Source organism: Gopherus flavomarginatus, chromosome 4 (assembly GCF_025201925.1).
Source record: "Gopherus flavomarginatus isolate rGopFla2 chromosome 4, rGopFla2.mat.asm, whole genome shotgun sequence".
In the NCBI taxonomy this organism is placed as follows: domain Eukaryota; kingdom Metazoa; phylum Chordata; order Testudines; family Testudinidae; genus Gopherus; species Gopherus flavomarginatus.
In genome coordinates, this window is record NC_066620.1 from 184,624,211 (window position 1) to 184,642,202 (window position 17,992).

At 44.4% G+C, this 17,992-nt stretch overlaps 1 protein-coding gene across 3 annotated transcripts in view; it reads left to right on the top strand.

Moving 5' to 3' along the window:
• Nucleotides 1-17,992, top strand: part of RNF144A (ring finger protein 144A) — a 106,888-nt gene that overhangs the window by 51,001 nt on the left and 37,895 nt on the right. For 2 of the 3 annotated variants that reach the window (XM_050950951.1, XM_050950952.1), the window contains one exon: nt 14,946-15,091. The exons of the other annotated variant lie outside the window; for it this stretch is intronic. In XM_050950951.1, coding sequence (XP_050806908.1) covers nt 14,946-15,091 — 146 coding nt within the window. The remainder of the gene's footprint in view (nt 1-14,945; nt 15,092-17,992) is intronic. 3 annotated transcript variants of the gene reach the window in all.

A 17,992-nucleotide genomic window follows, 5' to 3' on the forward strand; every position in this document is an offset into this window, starting at 1 on the left:
GCTTGCTTTTTATATAGAACGAACTAAGCCATTCCGCAGAACCCCCAACTCTTTGTCACGGTGGCTGAGCGGATCAAAGGGCTTTCTGTCTCCTCGCAGCGCATTTCCTCCTGGGTAACATCGTGCATCCGCGCCTGTTATGACTTGGCTTACGTCCCATCAGGCCACGTGACTGCGCACTCCACCAGGGCTCAAGCTTCATCAACTGCTTTCCTCGCGCACGTGCCCATTCATGAAATCTGCCGTGCAGCGACCTGGTCATCGGTCCACACTTTCGCCTCCCACTATGCCCTGGTTCAGCAGTCTAGGGATGACGCAGCTTTCGGCTCCGCCGTATTGCACTCCGCGACATCTCACTCCAACCCCACTGCCTAGGTAAGGCTTGGGAATCACCTAACTGGAATGGATATGAGCAATCACTCGAAGAAGAAAAGACGGTTACTCACCTTTGTAACTGTTGTTCTTCGAGATGTGTTGCTCATATCCATTCCACACCCGCCCTCCTTCCCCACTGTCGGAGTAGCCGGCAAGAAGGAACTGAGGAGCGGACGGGTCGGCAGGGGTATATATCCAGCACCATGGCGGCGCCACTCCAGGGGGCAACCTGCCGACCCACCAGAGTTGCTAGGGTAAAAATCTTCCAATGAGCGTGCACGCGCGGCGCGCACACCTAACTGGAATGGATATGAGCAACACATCTCGAAGAACAACAGTTACAAAGGTGAGTAACCTTCTTTTTCTGCTTGCTGTGATTAAGGTTATTTTCTGTTGCAGAAGTATCCACTTTAAGAGAATATGAAGCATCTGAAGCCATTTAGGTTGTCACCCACATTATTGATATCGCCATGCAACTGTGATGTGGGCTCTGTTGCTAGCACTTAAATAGCAGAAAATGAGGATTTTTTTTAAAATGTACTTTGAATCTTTCATCTGAGGGTTTTAAAGTCCTTTACACACATTGAGTAAGTTTCACCATACCTCTGGTAGTTAAGTATTTTGATTCTGTTTTAGACATCTGGAAACTGAGCAAAAAGGGTTAAACAACTTTTCCAAGGTGACAGAGGAAATGTGAGCCAAGACTACATCTCAGGACTCCAAACCCTTTCTTTTGCACACTTTTGAGTTTCTTGAATAAGGGTCTGTCATGTCTTTAAATATATTGCCTAGCTTCAAGCTTCCCAGATTTTCCTCCTCTTGCCAACTGAGAAAAAACACAACTTGGATTTAGAGCTAATTGGTCATTGCATATGCATGGCAGTTACTTTCCTAAGAGCCTGAAATTAACAAGAAGAAAGTCCTTGTCATATGTTAGGGTTTGAAACTTGCTTGGTAGGTTATTGGTATAATACAGGAACACTGCTCCTTGTAAATCCAGGGGCCAGGAGGAAATAAGAGATGGGAGAAAAGAGGGGAAGAAACTGTATGCTAGGAAAGACGGGAGAGGGAATAGAGAGGCAGATTTTCAACGGGGAATGCTTAGGAGAGAATTCCTGAACCCAAAATGACAACTAAAACTGGAGTCCTTGTATTTCAGAGAGCATGGGGGACTTGTCCATGTCCCCATTCCTGTGGCTGCCACCACCACAAACACACACACAAATCAGGATATGTAATGTCCTCTCTGTCAGTACGTTGTCTCAGAGTTTTGATTTTGGTACAATTTTAAGTCCTTTACTATGTCTCTTTTTTATTAAACTTAGACTGTAAATGCCTCAGGCCAGAAACTGGCTTTTTATTATGTATTGGAGCAGTGTCTAGTTCCATGGGGTTCTGATCTACGATTTGATAGAGGTAAGCTGCTACCTCACTACATATAATAAATTAATATCTGCTGGCTATTTCTACTCAATTGGAACTTAATTTTTTAAGTACAACTTGAGCTTTCTTTGTAAACCAGTGAGCTATAGCTGTGTACCTTTTTTTATCACGACTTTGAATGTGAATCATGTTTTCAAGGCTGGTGGCTATAAACAGTAGAAAACAACCTGAAAGCTTCGTGTAATTGTCTCCTTTCGTGTGATAGAAACATAATCCTCCTACACTCAGCTGGAAAAATAGTTCAGAAACAACAATCAGAACTTGTTTTTTGAATATATATTAAAAAAATGAAGGCAGCAAGATGTGTCTTTTACTTGGAAGAATGTCTCCAGATTGTTGCCGATGCTTTCTTGAGCATCTGTTGAGATGTTTATTCACATCTTAACTCCCTTCAGGAAAGATGGCATCATTCTGCTTTGATTTATATTTGACTCTCAGCAGAGTTCAGTCTCATTCTGCTAATAGTTGGGTCAAGCCTCCTTGTTTCTGTGATCATTACACTGGCTCCATTAATTTTGAATTTCTGCTTCTGATCTGAAAGGCTTATTACTGCAGGTTGCTGTCTCTATGGTGGGCCATTTGTTTATAGATTATTGGTTAGCTAATTGTAGCATTATTAAACGTAAAATCTAATAGGCCCTGGCTGCTGTTTGATATGCATCACAGAGCTTGGAAAGCTTCTGAGGCACTGTGACAGTTCTTGTGGTACTCAGGACTGTGAGTCAACTTGTTACCCCCTTCCGCTAGCCAGGGGAGTCTTGCTGGTGGTAGCTGGGTGTCAACTTCCTGATGTTGCCAGCCCTTCAGCCAGTCAAGCACTCTTGCTTATTTATGCCAGCTCTTCTTTCCCCTTGCAGGTTAACAATAGGTACACCTCAGTCCCCTTGAATTGTTCCCTTGTGAGATCCAGCCCATGACACTGGCTACTCACAGAAATTCCAGATCCTCTGCCCCCAAGAGGCAGTGTACCCGAGTTTACTTCTTTTGCCTTAAACCACTGCTCCTGTAAACCACACAGCACTTGTGAGCACTTATTGTAAGACAAAAGTAGGTTTGTTTAAGAAAGAATAAAGATTTACCTAGAAATGAGAGAGAGTGCTGGAAACAACTGGTGATTACAGCCCAAAACAAAATAATAAAATGTGAACTTGCGTCAACGCTTATCACTGGTTATCTTTCCTATCTAATAAAGTAGGCTACACCCATCCCCACCAATTTTCAGTCCATTACAGAGCTGTCTGGTTTCACAACAACTGTTCATGAAAGCATCCCTTCTTCGCCCAGGGTATTCCTCCTTGAATGCATACACAGCATTTCCCTAATCTGTGTTTATACTGAAAACTGTCTTTTGTTTCTATTCACAGGCAAGGAGAACCTCTGCCTTGTTCCAAAGTTTCTTTTCTACCTTTAAGTGGGTTTGATTTGTTTTGTTTTTTGTCTGTCATCTCTGACAGTTTTCTATTTACTGTCCTAGGGTGTGGCCAGGGTAAACAATAGAACCTTGTGATACCTTGCCCTCTAACTAGGGATGGATGACCACTCCCTCTTGGTTGAATGGGTCGTCTCCAAGACATATTCCCCCAATGACTAATTTGTACTCCCAAGTTTATAAAGCATACTTTCAGTATAAATACATTACTCCATAAATATTATCCACATGTACATCTTACAATGATTTTCACTCTTGACAAGTTATGAGCTTGCTGTAGCTGGGTAAATATCCCATAAGGTGTGTGTGTCAGGTCTGAGGTGAGAGCTCTTCGCAAATAAACTTAGCCCCTCTTGCTAGTATTTTATACTGTGACCCAATAGTCATAATAGTGAAGAACCTGTTGAACTTCAAGGAGTCTCTGGCACTTCTCCCTTTTTGAGGTGAAGAGCTGTGTTTCAGGGTAGGGTTTTTCAGGTATGGGTTGCTTGGGGGAGAGAGGGGAGGACATTTGGGTAGAGGGAGTGTCCGTGTTGTGTCATTCTTTCTATGGTGAAAAGGCCTTTTTGTAAAAGGTTTTGTGGTGTTTCCTGAAGTCTGTCAGACTCTTCTAAATCTCTTCTGGAAGACTGTTCCATAGCTAGATCCCCTCAACAGAGAAGGCAGTGTCTGCAGCTCTCCTGCCTTTTGTCTTGGGCTTTTTTGAACTGCACGTTGTCCCAGAGGAATACAGCTGCAACAGTGGTTTGTAGATTGAAATTCAGTTTTCAGTGTAGCTAGGGTTTGAGCTATTCATTGTTGTGATGAGTAGAGCCAAGACCTTAAATGGCTATCAATAGCTGGCTCGGATCTGGGGACTTGAGCACAGATCTGATGAGTTTACAGCTGCCTGAGCCAGGGAGAAGGGGCCAACTGCATTCTGTACCAGCTGGAGCCTATGCATTGTCTTCGCTTAGCTTCAAATACAGTGAGTTACAGTAATCCAGCCTGGAGGTGACCCATGCGTGGCTCACTGGCCAGGTCCTCGTCGAGGAGAAAGAGACAAAGTTTCGTAGTGAGCTGGAAGAGAAGGAAGGCATTTTTAAACACTAGTACCTGGTCATCCAAGCTTAATGAAAATGAAGCAGGGCTCTGAGGCTCCACACCACACCTCTTTGATAAAGGGGGTACTGCATGTCTTCAGTTGGAGGTGGAGGACAGTGTCTAAGTTCTTCAAAGCAATTTGTCCCTCCTGACCAGTAACGCTTCAGTCTTGCTTGTGTTCAGCTTGAGCCAGCTGTTCTTCATCCCAAGGCTGATCTCTTGTAGGCACATGAATTTTGTAGTGGTGACCGTGCTTACATTAGTAGAGAATGCATCATGCAGTAGCTCCAACTGAATGATGAGCTTGATAGAGAAATTACCAGATGGGGTTCTGTTCCCTGTGTTATGCAGGGTCCCTTCTGGTCTCAATCTGTGACTAAGATAGCTAGTTGGAGGCCTCTTGCATGTTGTTGGCAGCTGAACCCGTGGAGTCTCACTATCTCTCCCAGTGAGAAGGGTGATAGGGTTAGGGTTTTCACAGAGAAGGAGCAGTTCCCCATTACCACTCTCTCTGCTAAACTTTCTAGCCGTAGGCTTCTTTGAAAAATGGAGGAGCGGGAGGAACACCAGTGAACTTCTGGACAGTGCCCTGGCATTAAGCCCAGGACTCACAGTTAACTAGTGGGATTGTGCAGGAGGTCAGACTAGTTCATCATTAAGGTCAGAAGGGGCCATTAAGTCTATGAGCTGGGGATGGTGCAGGGATTTTTATCAGGGAGCTATCCCAGGCCTCTGCATTCTTCTCCCTCCCTTTCTGCCCATCTCACATTATTCCCTTCCCCATCCCGCCTCCCAGCCTCTTGGTTGCTGCAGGTTCAAGGGAAGGTGTCTGCTATTCTACCTCTTCTCAACTTTTACACACACACACACTCCTTCCCTCCCTCCCTCTACTGAATGCTCCTGTGCCCAGCTGCTGCTATCAGATTTTTTTCTTTTACATTCACTGCTGCCTACAGCGTTCTTAACTGTTGTGCAACAAGCTGGAATTTTGTTTATTTCATATTGCTGTTGCTTGGCAGAGCTATACGAAGCAGCAGAGGCCCTGCAGCTGCATGTAGACTCAGGAAGATGCATAAAGGCCAGAAAAAGTGTGTTTTTTCCATAATGACTTTATTTAGTTGCATAAGTGGGTGGTGTAGAATAAATCACAGAGCCTTTCACTCACCAGGGCTTGCTTCCTACACACTGGGATAGTAGGCTACATGCATCAAGCTTTTGGGATAGTCTTTCTAAAGACTACTTTGGCACATTTATTTGTATACGTTAATCAAAATTGGGGGGCAGAAATCTTAAGTCTATATTTATTTTATTTTTTATATTTGTCTATATAATGTCTTCTTTTTTTTTCTGATGTGTTTGAGGGAGGGGACTTTTATAGATTCATAGTTAGTAGGTGCTTTCCATTATAATCCCAGTTTTTAAATCTTTTCCCCAGCTGTGCCGTAACTAAACCAATGTGCCTGATATTGTGCATCTCAGTTTGTGCTAGGATAATATTAACCTCAAATATCCCAGAGAAAAAGTTAGACAAATGACGTGTGAGAATCAAGCATTCAGAAAAGTAGATTTTCATGTCTTGAATGTTTTCCTGACTCTCTCTTTGGCTTGTCGTATCTCCAATATAGTTTATACTAGAAGCTGCACACTTTTTTGCTTTGTTCGGCTCAAAGGGTTAGTCCGGCTGCACTGTAGGTGAGAGCGAGTCTCTCATCCATGTAGACAGACTTGTGCTAGCAAGGCTTCCACTGGTACAGTAAAAATAGCTACGTAGTCGTTCTGGCACTGGCAGAGATGGGTTAGTCACCAAACCTTCGACCCCCTCTGTCCCTTGGCTCCACGCTCAGATAGCAATCCCAAGCCTCTGCTGAGTTAATTATAGAATTGGCAGAACTAATGAGAAATTGGAATTGCTCATTTATGAGCATGCATTTGATATTGGTGGTATTACTGAAACATGGTGGTATGAGTCGCACAGTTGTTAGAACGTTGAAATCAGTGGTTAAAACCTATTTACGAAGGATCGAATGGTCAAAACGGGAGGGGGAGTGACGCTCTGTCAGAAATGGCATCACCTCTTTCTGAGTCGCTCGTAAGTCTATTTAGTTTAACAAAGAAGAGTAAGGAGTCACTTGATTACAGTCTATAAGTATCTACATGGGAAACAAATATTTAATAATGGACTCTTCAGTCTAGCAAAGTTATGACATGATCCAATGGTTGGAAGTTGAAGCTAGACAAATTTGGACTGGAATTAAAGTGTAAGTTATTAATGATGAGAGTAATTAACCATTGGAACAATTTACCAAGGATTATGGTGGATTCTCCATCACTGACAATTTTTAAATCAAGGTGGGATGTTTTTCTAAAACATCGGCTCTAGGAACTATTTTGGGGAAGTTCTATGGCCTGGGTTATACAGGAGGTCAGAATAGATGATAACAGTGGTCCCTTCTGACCTGGAATCTATATGGGTAATGGTGAGAGAATCAGACACTCACTTTTTGGAAGCAGTTTGTGTGCACATTAGGTGCTCAAAATAAGAAGAATGGCTGGCCATCTTGGGCAAGTTTGACACAAGCTACATCTACGCAGGGATAAACAAACACATGCTGGCATAGAGCAGCTAACTCTGGCTTGTGGGGCTCAGTCTCCAGGGTTGAAAAAAATCACAGTGTAGATGCTCGTGCTGGAGCCCGAGCTCTAGGACCCTGCAAGGGTGGAGCATCCCAGAATTCGGGCTCCAGCTGGAGCCCAAATGCCTACGTTGTGATTTTTTTCAGGCTCACGGGCTGAACCCAGGTCAGCTGACTCGGGCCAGCGGTGACTGTGCTGAGGGTTCTTCATTCCTATGTAGATATACCCACAGAAGCTCCTTGACCAAAGGTTCCCTGTTCATTGTAAACAACTCTCATCTCACACCTGACAAACTTACGACTCCAAACATGTCTTGCAGGGTATTTATCCATCAAAGTAATGTAAGATGTCTACAGAAAGCTTGTAATTTGTCAGACTCATAATTCTTGCGCAATATATGGGAAATACGTAAGGCATAACGTAACTGTATTGAAAGTGTGCTTTATAGTCTTGATGTAAAAATTAGTCACTAGGGGACAATATGTTTTGGTGGTGGCCCATTCATGCAGGAGGCAATTGTCACCCCCTCCTTCTTTAGGTGGTGATGTAATTCAAGGCTTAGTTGTCTACCCTTGCTCCATCTCAAAACTATGAATGGAAAACCATCAGAGAGAAATGTAAAACATTCAGACCACTTGGAGGTGAAAAGGAAACATTGCATTAGACAGAGTTTCACCCTGTCAATCAATAAAGACAAACGGCTTTTTCAGTATAACAAGGAAGGAGAGAGACTGTCTAAATCCTTTCACATCTTGAGGGCAGGAGGGATGTTCTCATGGAAAAATTGGATTCTGGTTCCTGTGGAGCCAGTCAGCTGTGCAACAGACTGAATTTTGGGGGCGTGGGGGTGGAGAGAGAACCTATTTTATTAGACAGGAAAAGTAACTGTTAATAAGTGTAGAACCAAGTTAACGTTTTATGGTTTGTTTTGTATTTTAATCATTTGTTTTCATCACTCTGTTTTGTTTCTATTTAGCTCTCTATTCTTTCTTAAATAAACCTATGTTTGTTTTATTATAACAGTTCACAAGTCCTGTGCGTGATATGGGAGCGGGGGGGCAGGGGGGTTAAGATAAAACTAGTAAACTGTGGTTTATTGCTCCTTCACGAGCAGAGGATCTGGTGTGTCTGTGATTAGCCAGTGTTAGGCACTGGATATCATAGGAGAATGATTCAGAAGGAGTCGAGGACTAGGGTGCACCTATTGTTAATCTGCAAGGCAAAGATAGAGCTGGCGTAGCCCAGAGGAGAGTGCTTGAGTGGCTGAAGTCTGGTGGGGTTAGAGAGCTGACACCCAGTTACCACAGGCAAGATAGTCCCTCACGCTGGTGATGGAGTAACAATGTGACTCCCGGTCCTGGGTGCCCCGAGAACCTTCCCAGCAAGTCTTTTACAAAGGCACTTCGATGCTGCTGATGCAGATAGGTGTCAGGTTTGGAAACCCCACTAACCTGAACAGGGTAAGTACCCAAGTCCCATTGAAATCAAATCTGGCCATTCTCCTCATACCCCAGTGATAGAATGAGGATAACAGTACTTCCTGCCGTGCAGGGGTTTTGGGGTGATAAAGATTCTGAGGAGGCCAGATACTACTGTGATGGGGGTGAGGAAGGCATGTAAGTTTCTAGGATAGCTACCATTCCTAAGTCACATGTCTGCTTTTATAGGCCTACAGTCCACAGCAGATGGATACAAAGATGGTATAATTCTTTATTTTATTTAGGGTTTTTAAATAACCCAGTCAGAAATCTCCTGGCACATGTATAGGCTGGCAGGTTACCTGGTCCTTTGACAAAAGGCCATCAAGTTGCTCAGCTGTGAGAGAGCTCCTGTAGTGTAGAAGACCCTGGGTCAAGGTAAAGGAGCTGGAAAAAGGCCAGGCAGCAGAACCCAATTTATCTGTTTGATTTGTGTTGGACTGTTTTGAGAAATAAACCCATCCCTATAAAAAGAGCCTGAAATTTTGCTGTGGGAGCTTTATTTGTAGCACTGGGTGGTGAGTTGGCCCACCAGTATAAATACACCTGTAGTTCAATATAATCCATTATACTACCTTGCAATCATATTTTTTTCCAGTTAGGCATCTGGAGCATTAGTACGGCATTGACAGCAATTGTATGTAGATACTACAGTGATGATGTAGCTTAGAAATTCTTATTGCATTAATTATTTGAGATTTATGCAGGTGGGCATCCGCTTCATTCCTCCCTCATTCCATGCACCATCCCCTCTGCCTTTTAAAGATCTTGAAACATTGTGGCTTATTTTATCAGTAAATTAATATTGCCATTTATCTTCACATAACAAGTAGAAAGGATTGCCCAAAGGCAAGGCGTGCTACAGAAAGCCATTTTATCTTCATTATGTTGCTTTGGATCATTGGGTGTTGCATAGAAATAATGAAAGTAAATATTAGGTTCGATGAGAGGGTGTTTTTCTCCCTTCTGAATGTAAATACGTAGGTGTTTAAATAGTCATGCTACATTAACAGAACTCTAAAGAGTCAGTGAGTCACTCTTGGGACTGATTTCATTTCCAGGTAGCGATGTGCAGAGCATGGTTGGTAATTTACAGAATCAGATAGCTGTGAGGCAGCTTATTGATTATATGTGAGAGAATAGCTTCTGGATCACTCAGTAACGTGAATACATCGCTGCTCATGATGATCTCTTTTCCCAGCATTCAATACAAACTATTCCAGAAGAGGAAATGTCATGCTGGCATGTCTTACAAATTCTCTGCCCAATGGTGTGGACCAAATTTTGCTCAGGTGTGTGCATGAAACTGCCATCAACTGCAGTAGAAATCTGGAGGTGAATTTTAAGATCAAGTTGTACTCTTGTGTTCAACCCTCCTTATGAAGGTTCAATTATGCAAACTACTAATAATACCTGAGGAGCTCTCATGCACCACATACTGAATTGACAATTCTCAGTACATGTATAATGGTCTAAATTCACAATGGGATAAAATCTGTTAAGTGAGTGGAGCATACTACACTGGGTAAAAGGCTTTACTCCTCTGTATTTGAAATATATTTACAGGCTCATTTTCTAGGTGTCCCAGCTCTACCAGCAGGTATTTAGGCACCCAGCAACAGGTGACCAACTGCTTAGACTTTTCTTGTTCTTACTGTAAGCAACATTCTGTGTCACTAAAAGACATAGGAACACACTCTGAAATCTTAGCGTCTGTAGCTAGGATCCCCTGGAAGAATTACTCTGATGAATGGATTTTGACAGAACATGTTTTGTCTCTGCTTCTGTTGTTTTTGGTAGCTGAATTGTCTTATTATGTGTAGGGATATTTTGATGTGTTGATTTGTTGTTTATATTGTGGTATTTTTCCATATGTGCCAAGCAAGCCTGAAGAAGGCCACAGCTTGCACCCTGAAGAGCTTAATACGCTGTAATTCCCAACAGAGAAAAAAGACAATGCTGGATTTGGAAAACATTTTTCCACTAACAAGTAGACAGGTTTCTTTGCTCTTGGTTTTACACCACAGATAAATGTGGGTATTTTCTTACCAGTGGGTGCCAAACTTCCTTACTAAGAATATGATAGTAAGAACTTGGCAGAGATTCAAGTTGCAGTGGGTAATCATTTTGGAAGCCTTGGATTAAGATTGCAGAAAACCAGGAGAAAGATGTAAAGATACATACTCTCATATATGTCTGTTTGTAAAATGATGAGAAGTCAAGCATGAAATGCTGTAATATATTGAGAAACTGAAATTAATACTTGATTAAAAGATGCCATTAAGTAGTAGTGATTCTTGAAATGACTATGGGAACAACTAACTGGTTTTACATCATTGCATTATAAATGCACTTGTTGTTTATCATCAATTGTTGTGTGTCCTGTTGTCTCAGTTTGACGACTGGTATGTCAAAGGTGCTCTAAGCAAGCCTATAGTGGCACCCTCTGCCTGCCATCTGAACCTTGTCAAATTCTGCTTACTTGTATCTTTAGAGTCCCACTGAGTTCAAGAGGCCATCAGTTAAATAACAGTTGTATTAGGTAACCGATTTCTGCTGCACCCCTAGGGTGCTTGCTTGAGACAGGTGTCAGTGTCACAGAGGAATAGCTGAAGGAGAAGAGATGTCCTCACATGAGATGGCAATACAAAGGAAGGCTATTCAACCTATAGCTCAGGAGAGAAGCTGTCACAGTAAGACTGTGGAAGGACACCGTGGACAGACAAGTGTGGGGAGTGGAATTGTCCCCAGGCATGTGCGCCCTAGTGACTAAACTCAGATTTGCATAGACTGGTGTATTTAGTTGCGGTTTTAGATTGAGTTGCATAAGCACCCACTCCTTCAGCGTGGGTTGGAAATGTCACAACAACCTGTGGCATTTTGGTCTTCCTGAGCCATGCAAGTCCATCCCTAACTCCCGTACATGTCTTTCCCCACTGCCTGCTGTCTCATACTTCCTGCTGTCTGTTACCATAAGCAACACATGCCAATGAACAAGACGATAAATTTGCCTAGTGAAATGCATTCTTATGTGGTGCCAGTACAAACACAGAAATACGTGTGCGGTCATTCAAGCTCAAGTGCTTCATGGAACGGTGCGTAAATGTAAACAATGCCAGGTAAAATTAGGGCTTGGTGTGGAGAAATTACTTTTGCTGATGCTTATTTCTCTAATGCATGCAGTGGGGATAAACAATAAGGAAACTGGCTAAAGTTCTTCAAAACTTTGGTTTGAGGCACCTGGAGATGTCTGAACTCAGAGTGTGTCAAGTCAGATTGCATAGCACACCACAAGCCATTATGCCATGCAGTCCTCCAGTACTTTTATATTTTCTTTGAAACAGCATGTCAGTGCTCACAGGTAGCAATCCAGAATGTTTTTTCTCCCTCATGGCTACATCAGTTTTCACTAAAAATAAATACGATGGGATACTGCTTTTTGCGCCCTCCTCTTCACGTTAAAAGGGCATTTTCTAGCGGGTTGGAGACTGTAAGGTTATGTCTGTGTGGCTGCTGGGAGCAAGCCTACCAGCCCGAGTAGACAGACTTGTTCTAGGTCCACTTGAGCTAGCACACTAAAAATAGCGGCGTGGATGTTGCCACTCAGGTGACAGCTCAGGCTGACCAGGGTCTCGCTCAGGTGACTAGCCGCAACATCCACACTGCTATTTTTAGTGTGGTAGCTACTAGCTGGGCTGGGAGACTCGCTCCCAACTGCAGTGTAAACAGCCTAAGCTTCCCTAACAGATGGATGGCTAACTTCAAAAATTCTGCTCTCTTCAGTGAGTTTGTAAACTTTCGGGGAATCGTATCTGCAATGTAGCAAATATCAACAGACTTGGGCTTTAACTGTTAACATTTCTTTGAACGCTGTATGTAGGTTGTTTTGGATCAAAATGACACCTCTTGCTTGAGTTTCTATCTAAGCCTTTACACCAAGTTTTGCAGAGTGCTAACATCCGAGTCTCAGCTTCTGATACTTATTGCAGCTCTGGAGGTGTTGGGAAATCCACAGATACAGAGTAAGATAGATCCATGTGCTTCCTGCCTGTTTAAAGCCGATGTAGAAGCGTTATGGCCATTTTTGGAGCAGTCAGTGCTTCCCTGAGGGAAGACAAAGTACTGTCGTATCTTGCAAAATGTAATGTAGATGCTTATTCAAGAAACCATTTTCTAATGTAGATAATCTCTCCAGTTCTGTCAGCCTTTTATGGAGCTCTCATTTTTTGGAAGGTTAATTAACTTCCCTGGTATGGTGAAGCACTCCCAGCAGTATCCGGAGTCCTCAGGTCTTTGAGCTGAGGTACTTTTGTTGAGTGCATACTCTGAGCAGGTATGTTTTCTTTCTAGGTAAGAATAGGCAACTGTTTGTCTGACCTAAGCTCTGTGTCATGTGGGGTTCCACAGGGTCCTATTTTGTCCAACCTGCATGCAGGGGGAATTAGTGAGGCAGTGTGGGTCTCAGTGTGGTCAGTATCCTGATGACACCTAGCTTTACATTCCAGTCTCATCTAAGTGAGTGCGAAGTGACTGTACCCAGTATCTAATGGAGACTGGAGCATGGATGAGGACTAGCCCATTCTGATTCTTTCTCTAAAATCACTCTAAAATTAAACCAGTGAAGTAGTCAGCCTGCTACTGATACTAGAAACAAAAATATCAGCAAATATTGGTTCTTGCAATGCAGTGCCTCTTTAGGAGTGGGCGTAGTGAATACTGAGCAATTCGTGAAGGTGATTCCTATCAAGGTAGAGGTTCTCTGCCTGTCTGTTCTTCAGGCATCCCTGTACCTCAGCCTCTGCTACAGAGCCTCTACTGTAACGATGACCAGATGCTCTTAATGGAAACAACACCCAACTTCAAATGGTTTCTCTGCCTGTCTCTTTGGCTACATCATGATTTGCATCATATTCAGCTCTAATAATGCAGCGCAGAGGCAGCGCACATATCCCAAGAGGGGAGAACTTGGCTTTTCTTTTTAAATAAGCAAGCCTTTCAGAGAGGGGTTTACCTCAGCCAGGAGAACAGGTGAACGCAACTTGGTGCCTTTTTGAAGCATGAATTAAAGAGGAAAAATGAGGGTGTCTGGGGCTTTACTGTTGTGAAAAATAATGCTCATGTGCCTTTGATAGCCCTCACTTTGCTAATTTTTCAACCATTTAAGTGTCGCTTTATGGATCAGGGCCTGCAACTGAACAGCATAAGCAGCACGTCACAGCTATACACAAAAGCCTTGTGGAATTTGCAGTTAATTACTATTTTGGTGTGACTTAACAATGGCTGAACTGAAATATTGTTTGTTTGCCTCTGATCATTTCTGCCATGAGCAAAGCCTTTTCCAAAGTAAGTATATTAACACTTCATGGAATTTTCGGTGCTGGAGAGTGACAGTTCTTTAGCCAGAAAATAGATAAAGCCATGAAAGCCTATCCTATGCTATCTCACCACTGTGCCTGAACACTGGCCTGAAAGATCTCCTCCAAGGACGAAGAGGGTTATTTAGTCCTTGGACTTTCGAGGTAGTTGATAGAGGTGCTAGTGAGAAGCAATTATTTGTGGGTTTTTTGAATTAACTGCCCACTGAGAATTGGATAGAGCCCACACATTCGTTTCATACATGCCACCAGAGCTAACTGTTTCAGATTTTTGGTCACTGCCCAAATGGATCAGAATTAAATGAATGACCTACAAGTGAACTTTTATGACCAAGTTATAAACTCATGCATTTAATTGAAATTCTGGCACTGTTGCACTGTGGTGCTATGCTTGTTCATTCATGGAAGGCCAGAGCTGAATCCCCTTGAAGCTCGTGGAAAGATTCCCTGGGCCAGATTTAAAATTTAAGTATGTAGGCACCTAAAGATAGTTAGCCACCTGATGAGATTGTGTAAAACAAGCTAGCACCTAACTCCCACTGACTTCGGTGGGGCTTAGGCACCTGCCTTTCTTAGGTTCTTTTGTAAATCCCATTAGGCACTTAAATGCCTTTGTAAATCTGGCCTCCAGTGACTTCAGTGAGCTTTATATCAGGCCCTTATGTGGGATGGAGGATAAAATGAGAGTGAAAGGAAGCTGATATACTGTGTGGAAGAAAGATGAGGGCAGAATTGTGGGCCAGAAGGGGGCGGGGGGGATGTTGGAGTTTAGTGTGTAACTTCCAGCAAAGAGAAATCTGCAACTAATGGGATGTTTCCTTGCCTACTATCCCCGTGATCACTTTGCTTGTATGCTACATCCCTTTTCCGCACTTCTCACGTATCCTTTATCTATCTAGACCATATGTTCTCTCAGGTGTGGGACTGTATCTTTGAGATGCACGTAATACAGTACATTGTACACTACCACAGTACACATTATAATAATAATAATTTACTGTGTTTAACTTCCTAACAGTTAGTAGACAGCAGTGGATATGGAAAATAAGGCCTTGCACTGCCCAGGAATGTAGTAAGGTTGTGATGGAAATGTTCTATTTTTTTATGTTTGTTGTTGTTTTTTTTCAGACTGCTCTGCAATGACTACAGCAAGATACAGGCCTACCTGGGACTTGGTACTTGACCCTTTGGTGTCCTGTAAACTCTGTCTTGGGGAATATCCCGTGGAACAGATGACAACAATAGCACAATGCCAATGCATCTTCTGTACTCTGGTTGGTTTGCTTTTTTATTGTGTGTATAAAAAATGTAGCCTAATAATATCTCAGGGTCAGGATGAGGCATTGTTTTTTATGTTGATTTTAGTAGAGTACAATTCACTCAAAAGTGTTGTAGCTGCAGACGGTCCCCAAAGCATTGGAAGTACAACAATGCCATGGTACCCCTGTGCTCTGGGTAGGCATGCAGGGGTCCTGTGCAACTTCCAGTCTGAAAATCTCCCACAGCTAGGCTCATGTATCCCAATGTGGAGGGTGAATGTGGCTTACAGGGTGGCCAGTGACAGGAGAGGAATTATCTGTTACATCTGCAATCACACACAGGTCCAGTGGTCACAAATCCTTGTGTAATAGGTGTGTCAGGATTATACATCCTATTAAAGTCAAGGAGCTGGAATTCTGTCTGTGCAAAGGCTACAGAGCTGCCTCATGCCCTGTTTCTGATTTTTCTCATCCTGTTTTTTCAGGCTTTGTGTGACTTACACTTTTTACATATAAAAAGATGAAAAATCAAGGAGTTACAGGTTATCTGTCAAACATGTTTGTTTTGTTTTTCTTAATTTGTGTGAGCAGCAGTTAGAGCCTTTGAACTGAGAATTAAGATCTGTGCTGCACTTTTTAACCTAGAGCTAGCAATTAATTTTATGCCCCACCTAAAAAGGGTGGGGAAGCAATTGGGATAATCAAGCAGTATTTCGCTGTGGATGTTTACCTCCTTGACCACTTTACTCAGACATTATAAACTATCCTCTTTCCTTTTGTCTGTTGTTTGGATCAGAGGCTAGGCCCTCTTTTGTGTTTGGAAAGTACATGGCACAGTATGGGTGCTTATGTCAACAAATAATGAATAACCCAAGTTTTGTAACAACTCTGTATCAGCACTGCCTTATTGCGTGAGTACATGCCTTGGGTGAGAGAGGGGAAAGAGCATAGTGACAGTTAAATACAGGATATTGTATGTTTGTAGTTGTCATGAGCATTTAAATGTGATACTTAGCAAGCGCCATCATCCAAACTCTATACAGAAATCAAATGATTAATGTTCTCAGAGCTGCTCCAGCTTGGTGTGGAGTGCCCCGGAGTCGTCAAAAGACCCAGTGCTGGGCAAGCACTGCAAGCTGTTGGCCCCAGAGAAAAGTAGGCCCCGGCACTGCTCATCCTCCGCAGTGTGGCCCAAGGCCAAGCCAAAAGAAGGGCATGGACATTCCCCACAAAGGAGACTGGTGCCATCTAAGGGCCCGGGCACCGGAAAGAGCGGGATGGACATTTGTACCAGTGCACACCACAAGTCCCTCTAAGTCCAGTCATAAGTGAACTCAGTGAGGATGACGGGCTTGAGGGAGTAATGGATCAGCCCTCCACCCCTGACACCTTTGAGGCGGCAAAGGGCCACCTCAGGTTGTCAGTGGTGAGCCCCCTCCCGATCAGGGAGAATCCTACAGCACTCGGGCCCATGGTGCTGTCAAGGAGAAAGCTGGCAATGGTGCGCTGTTCGAGGTCACCGTCCCGGCATCGCTTCTGGCGTTAGTCCCGGTCGAGCGTCAAGTCTGTGGACTCTGTTACCCCTGACACAGAGGGAAGCCTCGGTACTGGAGACGAGTCAGCGCACGGGGTTAGTGCAAGGGACCCGACGCTCTCCAGCACCCTCCAGAGACCAGCACCAGGAGAAGCCAAGCCGGCCATCACCGAAGGCTTCTGGAAGTCGCCAGGCCCGGTCCAGGTCTCGGAAGCACTGATACCAGTCCCATTCCCGTGAACAGCGGTACCGGTCCCGTTCCCGATCGGCAAGAAGCTGCTCGTCGACCTCCCGCCAGCACAGACCGACGGCACCGCTGTGGCCTTTGTGCTCGGCATCTCCAGAATCGAGCGCCAACCTGGGCCGGTACAGTTATCCGCACCGGACAGCAGAGAACACCTAGCTGGATGGCAACCCCAGTGGGGACCACTGGGACACTGGCCCTTCTGGATCCCCTGGGCCCACCACCAGCAGCAAGGGGCTCCCTCCAGGGCCAGCCACTCAGTGCACCAGTCCCGGTCCCCACACCGACGCTTCTCTGTGCAGGAAGCCATGGCATCCAGACCGCCTGCACCATCGCCAAGTGAGACCCCAGAGAAACCGGCATTGAGTCCAGTGCCTCCCCAGGGTCAGCTGTCTGGGCCTGAGCTGGAAGCCCCTCCTTCAGGGAAGGGGGACTAAGGGGACCAGCAGGAGGAAGTGGAGCAGCTGCTGACCACCTTGTCATCCCTGGATGAAGCAGTGGCCTGTACAGCGGTATCAGGACCTCTGCCAATAGACAACAGAGCCCACCAAGAGCTGCTGCGTAAGGTTGCTCTTAACTTGGAGTTCTTCTTCGAGTGATTGCTCATATGCATTCCAGTTAGGTGTGCGCGCGCCGCGTGCACGTTCGTCGGAGAAACTTTTTACCCTAGCAACCCAGTCGGGTCGGCTGGGCGCCCCCTGGAGTGGCGCCGCCATGGCGCCCAATATATATCCCAGCCGACCCGGCCACCCTTCAGTTCCTTCTTACCACCCGTGTTGGTCGTTGGAACTGTGGAGCGCGGCTTCGCTGACCTCCACACTCCCTAGCAGCTCATTTAGCTTTCGTTGTATATAGTTAGTTATTGTACATAGATAGTTTATAGTTGTCAATAGTTAGTAATTTAGTGTTGTTAGTTAGTTTTTAGTGGTAGCGAGGGGATCGGGGTACCCCCCCCCACACGGGGAGCCGGAGCCCATGCCCGGCTCATCCGGTTTCAAGCCCTGTGCGGCTTGTCACAAACCTATGCCTGTGGGAGACCCTCATGACTCCTGCTTAAAATGCCTAGGGGAGTCGCACTTAACTGCTAAGTGCTCAATCTGCAAGTCCTTTAAGCCAAGGACCAAAAAGGAGCGGGACA